The sequence below is a fragment of the Lepidochelys kempii genome, chromosome 5 (assembly GCF_965140265.1).
Source record: "Lepidochelys kempii isolate rLepKem1 chromosome 5, rLepKem1.hap2, whole genome shotgun sequence".
Taxonomy (NCBI): domain Eukaryota; kingdom Metazoa; phylum Chordata; order Testudines; family Cheloniidae; genus Lepidochelys; species Lepidochelys kempii.
In genome coordinates, this window is record NC_133260.1 from 78,942,677 (window position 1) to 78,959,201 (window position 16,525).

The following is a 16,525-nucleotide window of genomic DNA, read 5'->3' on the forward strand; positions in this document are numbered from 1 at the left end:
TACTTTCAGTATATTATTCCTTAAACATTACCCATGCATATATTTCACAATGATTATGACTCTTGACAAGTTATAAGCGTTTGGAGATACATTACATGTTACTCTCTATAGATAACTAGTGAGTTTGTCAGATCTGGTGCAAGAGATATTTACAAAAAAAGAGGATCCTTTGCCAAGGGGTCTGTGTGTCACACTGGTTTTGGAGCAGGAGAACAGCTCTCTCCCGTCAAACTAAACATTAATAAAGTTTGCACCTTCTGCTTTAAAAATCCATCCCAGTATCTGTATTTTATTTTCCTGCATGCCCCGATCAACTCTTACCCCTGTTTTTACTACCTCTTTTCCGGACTACTCGATTTCAGTACTTTATGATCTTAAGTACAAACTATCAAAACTACATTCTGTCAAGGAAATAAGCAGCTTGTTTGTTTTTAACTGACAGAAACCTCACACCCATCCTATTACAATAAGCAAACAAGCACACCCGCTTTATTGGATCCTGATATGATTGGATAGCCATTATAAAATAACCCTTGCACTCAATGCTTACATTTATATGTACTATATGCACTGTAATAGGTTGTAAATATTTTGTATAAAAATGCTATTAAAGTAAAATGCACTTGTGTCCCAAAACAATCATTTGCAATCAACTGTATGCTCTTCAGACAGAAAAACACAACTTTTCTGAATAAAATGTAACTAAAATGTTTATTATGCTACTAACCTTTCCCTTCTCTAGGAGGTGCTTCTTTTGCTTTAAAGCCATCCACTGGTGCTTTTGTATCAGTTTCCAACACTAGACTTATCTGTATCTCAGATTTAAATTTAGTATATTTGTTGCTGAGCAAAGGATACCATTTTGGTGCCTGCAGAATTTAAAAAAAAAAAAAAAAAAAAAATTATATATATATAAAGTATGTTCCAAAAAGAAGAAAGAAGAGAATGGCAAAGGCATATAATGTGGTTACAGGATGAAATTACTCTGCTACAGTCTGCCAAAAGATGTAAAATGTGCTTCAGTGCTTATTTTCAAAATATCAGACTGATTCTCTGTCACTTTCTACCGTAATAGCAGAAATTTTGTTATACCAAATTTCTTAGGTAGATTGACATGGACCAAACCTTTCTGCCTAACAATCAAGATGTCTAACAACAATGCCCTGATAGCCTTTGGAAGTGCATGGGAAGCAGCCTAAGATGGAGCGAAACCACAAATTACAGCAAGATCACAGAGTTTTAGGGGACCCCGGGGCAAAATCTGAAACTGAACCTCTCCCTCACCACCTGAGATCTGGGGTAGGATGGCAGGGAGCTAGCTTGCCCCACTCACTCTGCAGAGGCGCCTCCTGTCCCACAAGGCTGGGCATGGTTCCCTGCTCTATATGTTGTGACCTGGCACATGGGATCACTGCTCACTCAAATTTTCCCCAACGACCCTTCCATCGTGACAGAGGAGTAGCCAGGCCAAACCTAAGTGGCACTATGACCCTGTGCGCCAGGTCACAATGCTATGTGCTCAAATTCCACTGGTTTGGGAGCCCTCTCAAGCAGGGCGCCTGGGGTGAACTGCCCCTTTTGCACATGCCCCATCCCAAGCATTCTTGAGCAAGGTTTACTCAAAAGTGCCTGCCATTCACCAATAAAACAGCTCTCTAAAAACTGCCATACATCAGCCTTTTGCTTTATTTTTTCCTTTTTAAACATTTTTCTCTTGGTCTCCTCTGAAGTAGGCAACTGTGGCTTAATGACTGCAGCAGAGGGAGAAGGAGTCAAGATATCTGCAGTCTATTCCCAGTTTTTCCCTAGTTACCTGCATAACCTTGTGCAAATCATTACCTCTCTTTGTATAATAGATGGCACTCTAACTCACAGGTGTTTTGTGAGACTCATAAGTCCTGTCTTGATACACAAAGAAGGTGTGTTTTTTCCAATCCAATTACCTTAATATAACTAAAAAACTGGATCAAGACAGACTGACATATTTGAAGACATATTAATTAGCTGGCCATATTTTAGGCTAGACTCCTAAAGGAAAAAACTGCACATATTCCTTCCAATGCCTGGGCATACTCAACAAGATAACAGGCTAAAACCACCATAGAATCTTTAATCAGAATAGAGAAAAATCTTATTTTTCTAAGATCTCATCTAACAGACCCTCACATGGTAAAATTGTATGGAACACAAGCTATCTTGAGAAGAGTGAGTTTTTTCAACCCTGCGAAAATGGCTCTAGGGAATCCAGGCTATTGTATGACCAGCCATGGTGTAGTTTATACATAGAGTTTAAGGCCAGTAAGGACCATTAGATCATCTAGCCTGAGCACCTGTATATCATGGACATTAAAATTTCATTGTATTGAGCACTGTATTTTACACATTTGGCTAAAGCATAATTTCCAAAAATGCATCCAGGACCGATTTGAAGATATCAAGAGATGGAGAATCTGCTACTTCCCTTGGTAGTTTGTTCCAATTCTACACTGTTAAAAATGTACTTATTTCTGTCAGAGTTATTGTATTGGTCCCAGGATAGTAGAGAGACCAGCTGGGTGACATAACATCTTTTGTTGGATCAACTTCTGTTGCTGAGAGAGACATGCTTTTACAGAGCTCTTCAAGGCAACCCTGAAGCTGTCTCTCTCAGCAACAGAAGTTGGGCCAACAAAAGATATTACCTCACCCACTTTGTGTATCTTATGTCTAGTTAAAACTTACTGGCTAGCCATTGGTTCTTGTTACACGTTTATCCTTTAGTACCCAATATTTTCTTCCTGAGAAGGTACTTTAACACTGTAATCACGTCACCTCTCACTCACCATTTTGATAAACTAAACAGATTCAGCTCTCAGTCTCTCACTCATTTTAATCATTCTTTGAGAGTTTCACCCTGTACTATTACTTCATCGCCATAATCTGAGGGATTTTTATTTTTTTAAATAAAGAATACAAATTTGGTTGTTTCAGCAAAGAACTACTCAATTACAGACAGAAATAAAAATCCAAAATTAGTCTGATTATTAAAGACAGCTTACAGAGAATTATTTCATATGAAATACAAATACATCAATGTCAATATTGCAATTCTCAAAATCTTTAAAATTCAGGAAGGCAAAAGAACCTTCACACATGCTTGGCCATATCACAGTAATCTCCAATGACCAATTTAAAAATAAGTCAGATGCATTTTACATTTCATCATGTTAATAAAATGTATACAAAATATTTGTGCTTCACACATGCTATTACAATCTCCTTTGAAAAGGTTTTGAACTACATGTTCTGATGAGTCAACATTCCTTCAAATAGGATTGGAGAGCTCTGCAAGTTCCTTTTGAGAACTACTTCAGAACCTACAAAAATGGAAAATATAAGTACTATCCAACTGTCAGTTATTAACATCTCCTCATAACAAATAACATACCTGTTTCTTTTCTTGAGCAGCTCTTAAATCAAGTACAATATAGCCTATATTCTCCTTAGTTGAAGATACAGGATCCAAAGCAAAACACTGGAGTTTGATAGGTGTACGCTGTAGCCTGGAAGAATACCACAATGAAATCCAATTTGTACCAACAATCCCTGTAATCAGACTTAACTGATGAAAAAGGTCACAGCACGGAAAGATGACAGTATAAACATAAATCTGAAAATATAGCAACTTGTTAACTGGTTCACATCAGTACAAACTGAATATACTGTTAAACGTCTACAATCAAACACTGTTATAAATGATAAGGAGGTAAGTAAACCCATTTTTAAAAAATTCGTTCACTGGACCCCTCCTAAAGTCCAAGCAATCATGGAAAAGATATAGTAGTATTACATTAAACTGTTCCTCACCAGAAAGAGAGGCAGGTTCAGATTCTACTCTCAGACATGTAACATTCATCACCATGTATTTTTAAATTTTATGCTAACAGTTGGACGTATAGTATTAAACTGACACACAAAATAAGCAGCACCACTTATTTCAATCGGAATTTCACTTCAGTGTTAATTCAGTGATTAAAAAGGTATAAAATAAAAACAGACTGTTGCGTTCACTACTTGATTACATCCTTTGAACTATTTTCAAGTATGTCTTCAGAATGTAAATTTAGCTACATCATTAAAAACAATGGCCTCAAAACATTTGAAATTATTCCCCCCATATACAACCATCAAAATAAAGATGGCTATGTCTACATAGATAATGCCCCCTAGTGGTTTGTGCATCAATATATTTGGGCAGGGATGGTCATGCACTTGTCAGTAGCAGGCGTGAAAAAATTTCTCTGATGATGGTGGTACCACTATTGAAAATGCAAAGTAACTAAGTGTGGTGAGTCTGTTACATTGAGCATTAATATTAAGGCATAAAGTTGACGCCAGATACGATATTATATATGCTAAATTAGGCTAAGTGATAGTTGCTGCAGAAACCATAACTCAGAACTGTAATAGGGGTTTTTTTGCATTTAATATGGTGTAGGATTAAGTTTTCCAGTAATATATTCCACTGTATACAGGATAATTTGAGTCCACTGTAGGTATTGTAGCATAATGCTCTTCTACTGTAAGATTTTTTTAAAATAAAACTCATACATGAGTTTTAGACTCCTTCAATGTCACTCACACTACCATTTATCATTTGTGCTGTAGCAGCAAAGCCATGGTGGAAAACTTTCAATATATACTGTAATTATATATAGCAGATTGCACTACAAAGGGTGGATAAAAATCAATTATTTTTAAAAAAGTAAAATAAACCAGATTTTTTGATAGATTCTTTTCCCTTAAAAAGCAGTTTATCTAAAGATAAAGATATCTTTGTGCTATAATGTATCTCATCATAGAATAAGGATTATAAATTCTAATTCTATAGTATAAGACAATATATTCACGTAATGTTTAAGAAAAGTTTTGTAAATGAGTTTCAAGAGTTCATGGATTAGGGACCCAATCTTATGGGGTTTCAGGGGCTTCTGTGTAGATTATTTAGGCTAATCTTTCTATCTACCCACCCAATGGGACTCAGTGCTCAGTCTAGAAGATACCATCGGAGTTGCTTAGTTTTGCAGATCTCAAACTGTGGATATGTGTCTCCAGAGATAACACGCTTGTTAATAGCAAAAATGTTTTTAAATAAATATATAGAGGTGAGAAATAACAGACCTCAACCCTATTGTCCCTGTGTACACAATTTTGCACACAGAGTCAATCCCTTACCTCTCTCTAAAAGTGCAAAGTTTCAAAAAGTTCAATGAACAGAAGATTTTGGGGGGTGGAATAGATCTGGACAAAGAGAAGTCTGGATATAAATGTGAGAAGGGATGGACAGGTAGTAGAAACAAAAGTGAAACTGTTGGAGCAGCATATTCCTGAAGTCTTGAGGTCTTTCCGAGTGTAGCCTTCATTGATTTGAGATCTACCATACCTTTCTCTCACTAGAAGGGAAAATCTATAATGGGAGCAGGCCATAAAAGAGACCCAGTACTACTGTCATCTAAAATTTTTAGAAGCCAAAACACACAGCTTTCACTGGGTGTAAAGATAAAAATAATGACAACATTGACAATTTTATAATGTAACCTGTGCTGGTGAAGGGCTTTCCTATCAAGCTCCCAAGCCAATTCGGTGGCAAACCCTGGCTGGTCTGAATGATCCACAGGATCCGTAGCTAGCTGTTCACCATCAAACTTCGCTTCTACCACAAGCATATGCTTTGCACGTTTGGGAAAATGGCGTCCTGGAAAAAAAACAAAGGCACAACTATCAGGCAGCTCTGCTAAAAACACAGAAGAACTTGTGTTTTTGTCAGAAAACAGAAACTGTACAAATAAATTTCCTTATCATTCTTCTTGAAGTTGTTCTAAAACATATTAATATACTTTCCACATCTTAATTTTAAAAAAGTATCATTCCTTTCAAAGAAGTGGAGGGTGGACTTCAACACATAAAAGGTAGGATAGTGTCCTCAGTAAATATACATGATAAATAATTTTCTATTAGGTCCCAATCTTGCAAACATGTATGTCAGTAACTTTACTAGTGAGTAGTTTTATTGAATATAATGGAACTACTCACATGAGTAACTTTACTCTCCCATGTGTATGGGATCAGGCACTTACTATGATATTTTGATTTTTTTCCTTTAGTTCTGGAAGTTCATTGGGTTGTTTAAATGGGTATAATATGCAATGTTTCCTAACTTTATCTCAAGAGCCAGGGCTGAATTTTTATATTATTTGTTGTACACCAGTGTCCTAGTACTGTCGTAAGCAAGAATAATTCACTGCCTGCCATAAAGAGCTTGCAATCAAAGCTGGACAGACAGTCAGATACATAGCAGGTATATTGCTGGTGCAGATTTTTAAGTGGTTCATTACAAGCTGTCATTAAGCTTTTCACTAACCTGGTGTGAGGTTATTATTTTTTTAAAACAATGAGGGGTAGAGGAAATGAAGATAGAGTCCTGTGATAGTTTGTTAAGTTTGTGATTTAGGTGCTCATAACAGCACGGTATTAAAAACACTCAGCCAGACAGGCATTGTGCAATCCCCCCACCCCCCAACAAATTTTCACAATACTTGATTTAGGAATTTGACTAGCATCTATCTGAATTTGGTATGCCAATTTTCAGCCCAGAAGCATTACCTCTAAAAAACGTTGGAGTTGTATTTTTGGAATGTAAAAATCTAGAAGAACCTCCAAAAGTACGTATAAGCTGAATTTTGAAAGCTATTGGTCCATAAAGAGTAATCAGTCTAACCAAATTTTAATATATACCTGGAGAAGGAACATTATTAATATCTCAAATATGTATACACATCCTAAAATTCTGAACACTTCATAAAAAGCAGCCTACATTTTCAAATGTGACAAGTTTTATTTTGAAAGTACTACTTGGGACTCTTAAACAGGTGGATACTCAGCACTTTATGGAAAGTAGGCTTCCTGAAGGTGTCTCAAATTGGGTACCACCAATCATCCTTTTTTGAAAATTTAGACCAGCATGCCTCTCTTGCCTCCCTTAATTAGTTACTACATAGCATGACTCCTGAGACAAGAGAGATAACAAAGCAGTCTGAATCAACATTCTTCTGGCCTAATGGATTTCTCATTTTAAAGAAACAATACAGAGTTTTTCTCCTTATGACTGTGAATGTAAAACAACATGCATTTTGTATTTACTGTAGTTATGTCTCAAAAATTTGAGATCAATTCTTTCAAATTATAATCTGTAGTGCTGGGCACTCTAGAAATAACATTCAGAACTATTTCTGGAAAAAGATCTTCCCAAAGTCATTCATTGAGAATCTAATGCTGAAAACACCGAAAGACACATAGAAGTGCCTGGAAATACAGAAATAATCAGATATTTTCAGATACAGCACAGAAACATTCATTTAGGACAATCTGCAATTGAAGCATGAAAAACCCCAAGATATTTATTTAACCATCCTTTCCCCACCTACCAAAATTTCTGAAAGTTAACAGAAGACTGTAAATTACATTTACAAAGTGTATGTCCAAACTGAGACGATTTTCAGAAGAAAGCTCTCTCCCGAGTAAAGTCATTTTGTGTAGATAAATGAGGTGTGGATCCAACTGTAAGGAACATGAGTTCAACAGGGTGGTGTACTAGGCCCCAAACCTGTAATGAGGTCTGCACAGAATTTATTACAACACCTAAACTTTGCAGCTTCTTTCACATGGTTAAGAAGAAATACAACCCCTTCAATAAGAGGGGTATAACTGCCGATAGCTTTTGTCTTTATATTTTTAAGAAATTGTGTTTCTATAGGCTTTGGTCAGTCCAGATATCATAGAATCATAGAATATCAGGGTTGGAAGGGACCCCTGAAGGTCATCAGTCCAACCCCCTGCTCGAAGCAGGACCAATTCCCAGTTAAATCATCCCAGCCAGGGCTTTGTCAAGCCTGACCTTAAAAACTTCTAAGGAAGGAGATTCTACCACCTCCCTAGGTAACGCATTCCAGTGTTTCACCACCCTCTTAGTGAAAAAGTTTTTCCTAATATCCAATCTAAACCTCCCCCACTGCAACTTGAGACCATTACTCCTCGTTCTGTCATCTGCTACCATTGAGAACAGTCTAGAGCCATCCTCTTTGGAACCCCCTTTCAGGTAGTTGAAAGCAGCTATCAAATCCCCCTTCATTCTTCTCTTCTGCTGGCTAAACAATCCCAGCTCCCTCAGCCTCTCCTCATAACTCATGTGTTCCAGTCCCCTAATCATTTTTGTTGCCATTCGCTGGACTCTCTCCAATTTATCCACATCCTTCTTGAAGTGTGGGGCCCAAAACTGGACACAGTACTCCAGATGAGGCCTCACCAATGTCGAATAGAGGGGAACGATCACGTCCCTCGATCTGCTCGCTATGCCCCTACTTATACATCCCAAAATGCCATTGGCCTTCTTGGCAACAAGGGCACACTGCTGACTCTCATCCAGCTTCTCGTCCACTGTCACCCCTAGGTCCTTTTCCGCAGAACTGCTGCCTAGCCATTCGGTCACTAGTCTGTAGCTGTGCATTGGGTTCTTTCGTCCTAAGTGCAGGACCCTGCACTTATCCTTATTGAACCTCATCAGATTTCTTTTGGCCCAATCCTCCAATTTGTCTAGGTCCTTCTGTATCCTATCCCTCTCCTCCAGCGTATCCACCACTCCTTCCAGTTTAGTATCATCCGCAAATTTGCTGAGAGTGCAATCCACACCATCCTCCAGATCATTTATGAAGATATTGAACAAAACCGGCCCCAGGACCGACCCCTGGGGCACTCCACTTGACACCGGCTGCCAACTAGACATGGAGCCATTGATCACTACCCGTTGAGCCCGTTTGAGCCATCAAACCTTATTTGATTATGATTGTGTTAAAAAAATTAAGATATAGATCATTAGGCTATGGCAAATAAAGGGGCATAGAAACTTTTTAAAAAGCTGACTAGAGTTGAGTGCCACGAGTATATCAAGCGTTTCAGGAATTATACCTGTCTGAGTCACATCTGTAAAATACACAAAACTTTGCAGTCACCCTGTTTGGGTTTCTCTCCCCGCTCCTTCTTTTGTTTTAAAAAGTCCCCTTCTCCATTCCCTGTTTATTTATATGTGCAAGCATTGTGCAAACAGAACCGTTAAACTGATCATACACAAACTGCTATCAAATGTTATAACAACATTGAAAATGACTTCCTCCTCACCCAATTTCTGTTAAAGTAATCATACAAACGGTAGCTACAACACTGAAAATGTTATTTCCCTTTTACTGTTTCAATTCTAACTTATACGTAGCCAAAAACTCACTTTCCCTCAAGTAAACCAGAATCAGGGATTAATCTAACACCCTAGAATTGATTTTTACACCGTCTATTCTCATGGTATTACATGAATGAATGTTTTCTTTCAATATTTTCTGCCATTTAAAATTGGAGAAAGAAAGACCACCACCATAAAACAAATGAGACACACAAAAGTTGAATACTTCTACTCTCCAGTACCTTAGAAGGAGTACCGTTATTTGCATATACCCTGAATTAGATACAACATCCAGGACAAGCAAGCAGGAAAAAAAAAAAGGGAGGGGGGAGAAGACTGCACAGTTGTTACTCCAACCCCTACTTCACCTTCCCAGTGGAAGGTAGTGGCTTGGGGACTCCTTAAGATATATAGGCCCTACATCTTGCCAATAATGTCAGTCAGCTGCTCACTCAATGCTCACTTAAATCAGAGCTGAATTTGGTCCACAGAGCTTTCAACAAAACTAATCAAAGTTTGCTCATTCATTTAGATTTTAAGTGATTCTGATTTTAGTAAGATGGAGACCGTGCCTTTAAGGAGTAATGCAACTTCAGTTCTCAAACTCTTCTTGTATATTCCTTATGAAGTACTCTGCTGCTGGCAATAACGAGAAAAAAATCAGACAAAAAATACATCAGTTGTAAGGCAAGCCCACAGACGTTACTTAAAGGTAATTCTGTCCCACATCCTGGCATGTTCTTTGCAGGGATTACTAAATCCATCATCATGGTATTTTAGCAAAATTTACATAGTCCAAAAAAAAACAAACAGAAAGGGGAAATGAAAAAGTGCAAAGATGTTAATGCCAGGAGACCATCGTGCACGGAGCAAGAGCCAGCTCTGCGCCCAGAGGACAGTGGCGGGCTCAATACTTTACCTTCCAGGATGGAGACAACGATCAGAAGCTGGTCGGATCTGGAGACCATTTCTGCTTTGGGGCTGTATGGGAAATCGGGGATCCGGGCTAAGGCTGGCAGCCTGGGGGGTCCCTGGCCCTGCTGGGGGAACGGAATCTGAGGCAGGGGCGAGCGGTGTCCCGGTCCGGGCTGACAGGGGGTTACGGGGAGTGGAGTTTCGGGCCCTGGCGCGGGGGAGGGGTCCCCATATGCAGCGTCTCAACCTCTGCAGGGACAGAGCAGAAAGCCGCCGCTGGAGAGCAGGATCTGCCGCGCCCAGCTCCGCTCGCGGTGCCGCCACCCGCAGCCCTTTGCCGCCACGGACGCTCTTTAAACCAAACCGCTGCCTCCGCCGCTCCACTTCCGCCTAGCAACCAAGCGGCACCGGGCAGCCTGGCGGACAAAGAAACACAGAGACTAGGGTGGAAGAGGAGAGAGCGCCGCTTCCGGTCTGGGATCACTGCCGGCCAACCTGCAGCGCAGCGTTCGCAGCGGCGTTTGGGGTGGGAGGAAGTGGAGTGTGTGGAGCAGCGCCACCTGTGGCTGAGGCGGGAGAACGACACCCCAGCGCTCTAGATGGGGGCGTGCAAAAGCAAGAGAAATCAGAGATCGTGCTGTTATGTTCTCCATCCTCCCAGCGGTGCCACAGGGCTGGGGTGCGAGGGAAATGTCCAGAGAGGGGGTTTGCAGGCAGTGTTATCGGCAGCCTCATTTGCATACAAATCTAACCCAGCTACCACAATCCTGGGCCTGTTACGTTGCACTGAAGGTGGTGTAAACTGAAGCAGGGAAAGGAATTGCTACGTTAGAATGTGTGATCTAGAATTGCAATTAAAGTTGACATAACTACTGCACTCAGGAGTGCTGAGTGCCATAGCTAAATTGACCTAACTCCCACTGTAGCGAGAAGGTCAGCAGAAAAATGTTTCTATCAGCCTAGCCACTGCTGCTCCGGGAGAAGGAATTCCTACAGCAATGGGAAAACCCCTTCTGTCTCTACAGGGTACACTCAGCTTATGCTGCCATAGTTATGGCAACATAGGTATAGTCCCAGTAGTGTAGACATAACCTCAGAGTGGCCACGCATGGTGCTATACCAGTATAATGAGAGCGGTACCTTTATATCCTGTAGCCGTGGTTCCCAAATTGGGGTTCGCAGAACATTACAGGGGATTTGCCAGAAAAATTTCACTAATGGAGGCCAGAGGACCCTGGGCATTGGAGGCAGCAGGTGGGAACTGGTTGCAGGGCAGACAGCCTGAGGCTCAGGGAGAGTGGGCCTGGGCAGTTGGGGCTGGCAGCCCGAGCCCTGCCCCTGTCAGTGGGGGAGCCGGCCGCCCAAACCCCAGTGATCCACGTGGGGCTGGCAGCTTGAGCCCCAGGGAGAGCGGGGCTGGGCAGTTAGGACTGGCAGCCCAAGCCCTGGCAGTCAGCAGGACCTGCAGCCCAAGCTCAGTGGAGCTCAGTTGACCGGAGAGGTCAACGGGGTCCAGCAGCAGGAGTCCCACGCAGTGTGGAGGAAATTTAAACTTAAATTCCCTGGAAATATTCATTTTTAGGAGGGGGTTCACAAGATTTCACAATTTAGTGAAAGGCGTTCGCGGGCTGTTAAAGTTTGGGAACCACTGCTCTATAGTTATGCTGGTAAATGTCCACATGTAGACAAGCTCTTACTGTGAAGGAACAAAACGTGGTTTTAGAGTCTCCAGACTGTTGAAGACTTCCTTAAGAAAAGTAACTTAAATTTCAAAAGTAATTACATTTCTATTTGTAAAATTCCATGTATATCCTTTTATTTATATTTGTTAATAAAATATTATGGATGTAATAACTGTGAAAAATATAAACAGAACAGGTGAAAAACTTTTTTTCTTTATCTAATAACTTATTCCTAGTATTTACTGACTTGGCATTGAAGTGCTATGAGCAACTATTTAAAAAACATACAAATAATGCTAGTGCTACACAAGCTGTGAGCCACAATATAGTATAAAATTGTTTTTGCCAGGAACAAAACTGAAATATCTTGAGTCTCAAAATCAAATAGCCTCAGTTCACTATTTTTCACCCTTTTGCTCCAAATAGCATAGATGATACTCCTGAGACCCAATCTGTATACCAAAATGCAGAAATATGTCCAAAGACCATAGAAGTTCTTCAAATAACTTAAATAGCAAGTGGATCCAGCCTTTAATTTGCTGCAAGTTTTTATGTGCTTGACATTTTTGTTAATTTGTTCATTTTTAATCCTGATTTTAAGTAACTATACATTTGGATCAAAAATGCAGAATAATATCTCATAAATGAAAATTGACTGCAAAATAGTTGTGTATGCAGATCTCTGACATACACTCCATATCATCTGAACACATCAGGTCAAGAAAAAATAGCCAAAAGCTTTTTTTTAAAATTGTACGTATAGACAAGTCACCATTAAAAAAGTGTTGTCCAGCCAACGGTTGCCACACAGTGGTATCTGAAATATCACAGTTTTCCCTTTAAACGTAGAATAGAAGATATCCGTGAAAACAATTGACAAACATTGACTATGTAAAAGCAACTGCTGTAGGTATTATATTGTGCCCCACTGAAGTCAGAGCTGAAACAAAGTTGTGGGTTCAGTGAATTTTTTCACTACGATAATGAAGACCAGCTATCTGCACACATATAGTTGGTCCAATAAAAGACTTTACCTCACCCACCTTGTCTCTCTAATATCCTGGGACCAACAAAGCTACAACAAACACTGCATACATATATAGTTGTATCATGCATGCGGCATGGCTGTGGTTGATAAGAAAAAAAAGCATGACGGACCTCCAACATAAATGTAGAATAAATAATGGAGAGCAAGACATAAGTGATAATCCTAAAGAAGGATTATTTTTACAGCATCCAAAGTATGCTAGATTTAATAGATGTTAAGACCACAAGGGACTCTTAGATCATCTAGTCTGACTTTCATTATAGCACTGAACCTAATAACATGTTTGACTAAAGCATATCTTTCAGAAAGACATCCAGTCTTAATCTGAAGAAATCAAGACATGGAGAACACACAATTTCCCTTGGTAGCTTGTTCCAATGCTTCCAGTCACCATCACTGTTAAAAAATGGTGCCTAATTTCAATTTGTCTCGCTTTATCTTCCAGCCATTGCTTCTTGTTATACCTTTCTCTCCTGAATAAGCCACATTCCACATCACACTAAGTCACCTTCACATCCACCACTTTAGTCATTCTCAGTTTTCTGTCATTGGAAACCACTGGAAACCAGGCTATGGGCACATGCTTTGCCTGCAGCTTTGATAGCGCCTGGAGGCAGCCAATTGAAAAGTTGATGGCTACAGAAGGAACATGGCCACAGTGCCTAGGAGATGTGCTTATTCAGCATATCTTCACAACATCCTCCTCTGGACCTTAGCTATAGTTGAAAGCTGATTCCCCTTAGAGCAATTGCTGGGGAAGAATGCCTTCTCAAGGGCAATTACCCCAAATCAGTTGGGTCCAGCCATCTGTAAGGCTATACAGAATTAAAAATAAGGATTGCAATAACATTTATTCTAGAAATCAAAGTGAATATGTTGTTTGGCTCAAAAATGTAATTAGATTTAGTCCCATTGTGACCCAAGGACTTCTTGTGTCAACTGGCAGAGGGTACAGGGACCCCATGTATCTGGTACTGTATTTACATGCAGGTTACACCAGACAGGAGGCACTGGCTGGTCACTGTGTATTTTGTGTCTTACAATGGAAGTCTATTTGCATACTTAGTCAATTGCTAATGAAGATGTTGTGGAGACTTCACGAGAAGAAATTAACAGGAAGAGATGAGGCGCGGGGGAGGAACCCTGCTTAAAAGTGAAGAATAGACTACTAGTCTAGTACATGTAGAGGGGCAGAGAGACACCCTGGCATCTTTCATCTGGGGAGACAAACAGCCAATGCGCTTGGGCACATGAAAGGAGGGTCTCAGCAATGTTGGTGGGAAAATGCTGTAAGGAGGACTTTGGGTAAGCAAATATTTCTATTTTGGTTTCCAGTATTTCTGTTGGTTTCCAATATTTCTACTTGCTATCACTAGTATGTCTAAGCTTTGTTCAATAAACATATTCTTGTTTTTGCTATAAACAAATGTAAGTGCTGTGCTTTAAGTGAAGCAGTGATCAAGGGTGTAACAGTAAAAGCTGGGGTGTACTGCTCTTTTGGGAGCACAGGGTATGATAATTCTGTGAATGTCCAGTGGATCAGTGGCTGGGCACTCCAGGGGGATGCCTGGAGCACTCAGGGGTGGACTGTATCTATTGTAACCTGCAAAGGGATAGCAGAGCCTTCATATGCTGAGAGGAGAATACTTACGTTGCCTGTGGCTGGTGGAGTTAGGAATCTGATCTCTGGCATATGCAGACAAAGCAGGGAGATGGTAGCAAGATACTTTACAACTCTGGGAAGCATCACACAGATTCAGGTTTCAGAGTCGTAGCCATGTTAGTCTGTAGCAGCAAAAAACAACAAGGAGTCCTTGTGGCACCTTAGAGACTAACAATAAGTGTGTTAGTCTCTAAGGTGCCACAAGGACACCTCATTGTTTTTATACATATTTAGGTTTCCCTCTTCCTCAACAGTGTTCAACTTCTGTATTTCATCATGTTTCCCCCTTCAACTTCTAACCTTGTTCCTGCCAATCATATTCTTCCATGGTCTTCTCTCTCTAATATTCACAACCTCTCGCTTTCTCTCATTCTTACATTGACCCCTTTTTACTTTCTTCCATCGAGACAGAGTGTATAAACCCCCACCAGTGACAAAGGGGTTAAAGAGCTACTGTGGACAAGTTGCTCTACAGCTCCCCCCTCTAAACCCCCTCCTGCCTTCCCTCCCCCTCCCATCATGTCAAGGATGGAATAAGGGTTTAAAAGCAGGAAGTTCCAGACATCTGGACAGCTCTGGGGGGACAGTAGACTGTAGCTCTACAGCTCCCAGTCCCAGAAAAGCCCCCAGAGAGCTTCAGGGAAGCTGCCCTCCCCACCACAAGGCTACTCACTGATTCCCATGTTCACTGATCTACCAACAGTGGAACAGGCTTGACTGGCCCCATGGTGGTGAATCTGAGACTATGCCAAGAAGGACTTTGCCCTCCTCCGCCTTTAAATGAAGGCAGATTGTTTAGCTTAATTTAGTATAGGGGAGTCTTATTTGTGTGCATTGGAGTGCCCCCTTATGGGCTTAACCAGAGACCAGACACCAGGAGTTTCCAATCAGTAACCTGAGAGTTGTGACACCCACCCCACTTCACCCACATTTATCTGGTCTGATTTTCTTCTTTGGCCAGTCTTTATAATGGTTTCCCATCCACACCCCAAGCAAGTGTTTTGGTAAAGGAAATCATTTACTCTAGGAATGAAAATTTATATGGTTAAATTTTTGCACATTTTTCATCTTTGTGGCTGAAAGGTTACCAGGATGGAACAATCTAATGGCCTTAAGACTTTAACAGGAACAGGAGAGCTGAAAGGGGACTAAATTAACACAATGTAAAGCAAATGACAGTATGATTCATATTTTAAATGTTTCAGTGCAGCATATTTGTTTTCGTTGACTGAGTGAAATAAATAAACAAAACCTCAAATTCTAAATAAACTGAGATATAATTCAGACTGAACCAAATGTAGGTCATTACAATCACTAAGAACAGCCACAGTGTTTTCTTCAATAAGTAGTCAACCTCTACTCCATTACAATCATTGGTTTGTGTGTGTGACTACTGAAGTCACCACATAACCACCTAGGCATTGAAATCTTTCCACTTCATTGATTCAATTCTTGTTAATGCACATGCTCTACAAATTAAACACAAAATCCCTCATTTAGTAATGGGATTAGAATTACACAAGATTCAATATCCATCTATCATTTTATAGTGAAATATCCATCTATCATTTTATAGTGAAATTTGCATGTAGTAAATAGCCCATCCACTACCCCAGGTCTTACTTCTACCTTAACTCATCAAGGAGTCGAAGGGAAAAATATATATTATAAATAGTAAACAATTATACTTAATTTTCTGTCGATTACTTAATGTACTTCATACATTCTATTGCTAGACTAATTATGGCATAAATATGGAAATTATGACTGACTGGTATTGTTAAAGACTAGTCCAAATTCACTTGTTTTTCCTTCCAATCCTAGAAACTGTTCAGCTACAGTAGCTCTCTCTAACCATTAACATTCCCCTGCAATTTCTGTTTTCACTGATCTCTCACATTCTAATTTTGCACCTGTGCCCTAATTTATCCCTCATTTTACAAGGTTCATTA

At 40.1% G+C, this 16,525-nt stretch overlaps 1 protein-coding gene across 3 annotated transcripts in view; it reads right to left on the reverse strand.

Moving 5' to 3' along the window:
- Positions 1-10,607, reverse strand: part of CEP120 (centrosomal protein 120) — a 74,723-nt gene extending 64,116 nt beyond the window's left edge. For all 3 annotated transcript variants that reach the window (XM_073344816.1, XM_073344815.1, XM_073344817.1), the window contains exons 1-4: positions 10,185-10,607; positions 5,578-5,734; positions 3,428-3,542; positions 728-869 (exon numbers count right to left, since the gene is read on the reverse strand). In XM_073344816.1, coding sequence (XP_073200917.1) covers positions 728-869; positions 3,428-3,542; positions 5,578-5,734; positions 10,185-10,233 — 463 coding nt within the window. In that variant the 5' untranslated portion in view covers positions 10,234-10,607. The remainder of the gene's footprint in view (positions 1-727; positions 870-3,427; positions 3,543-5,577; positions 5,735-10,184) is intronic.
- Between the last annotated feature and the right edge of the window lie 5,918 nt (positions 10,608-16,525).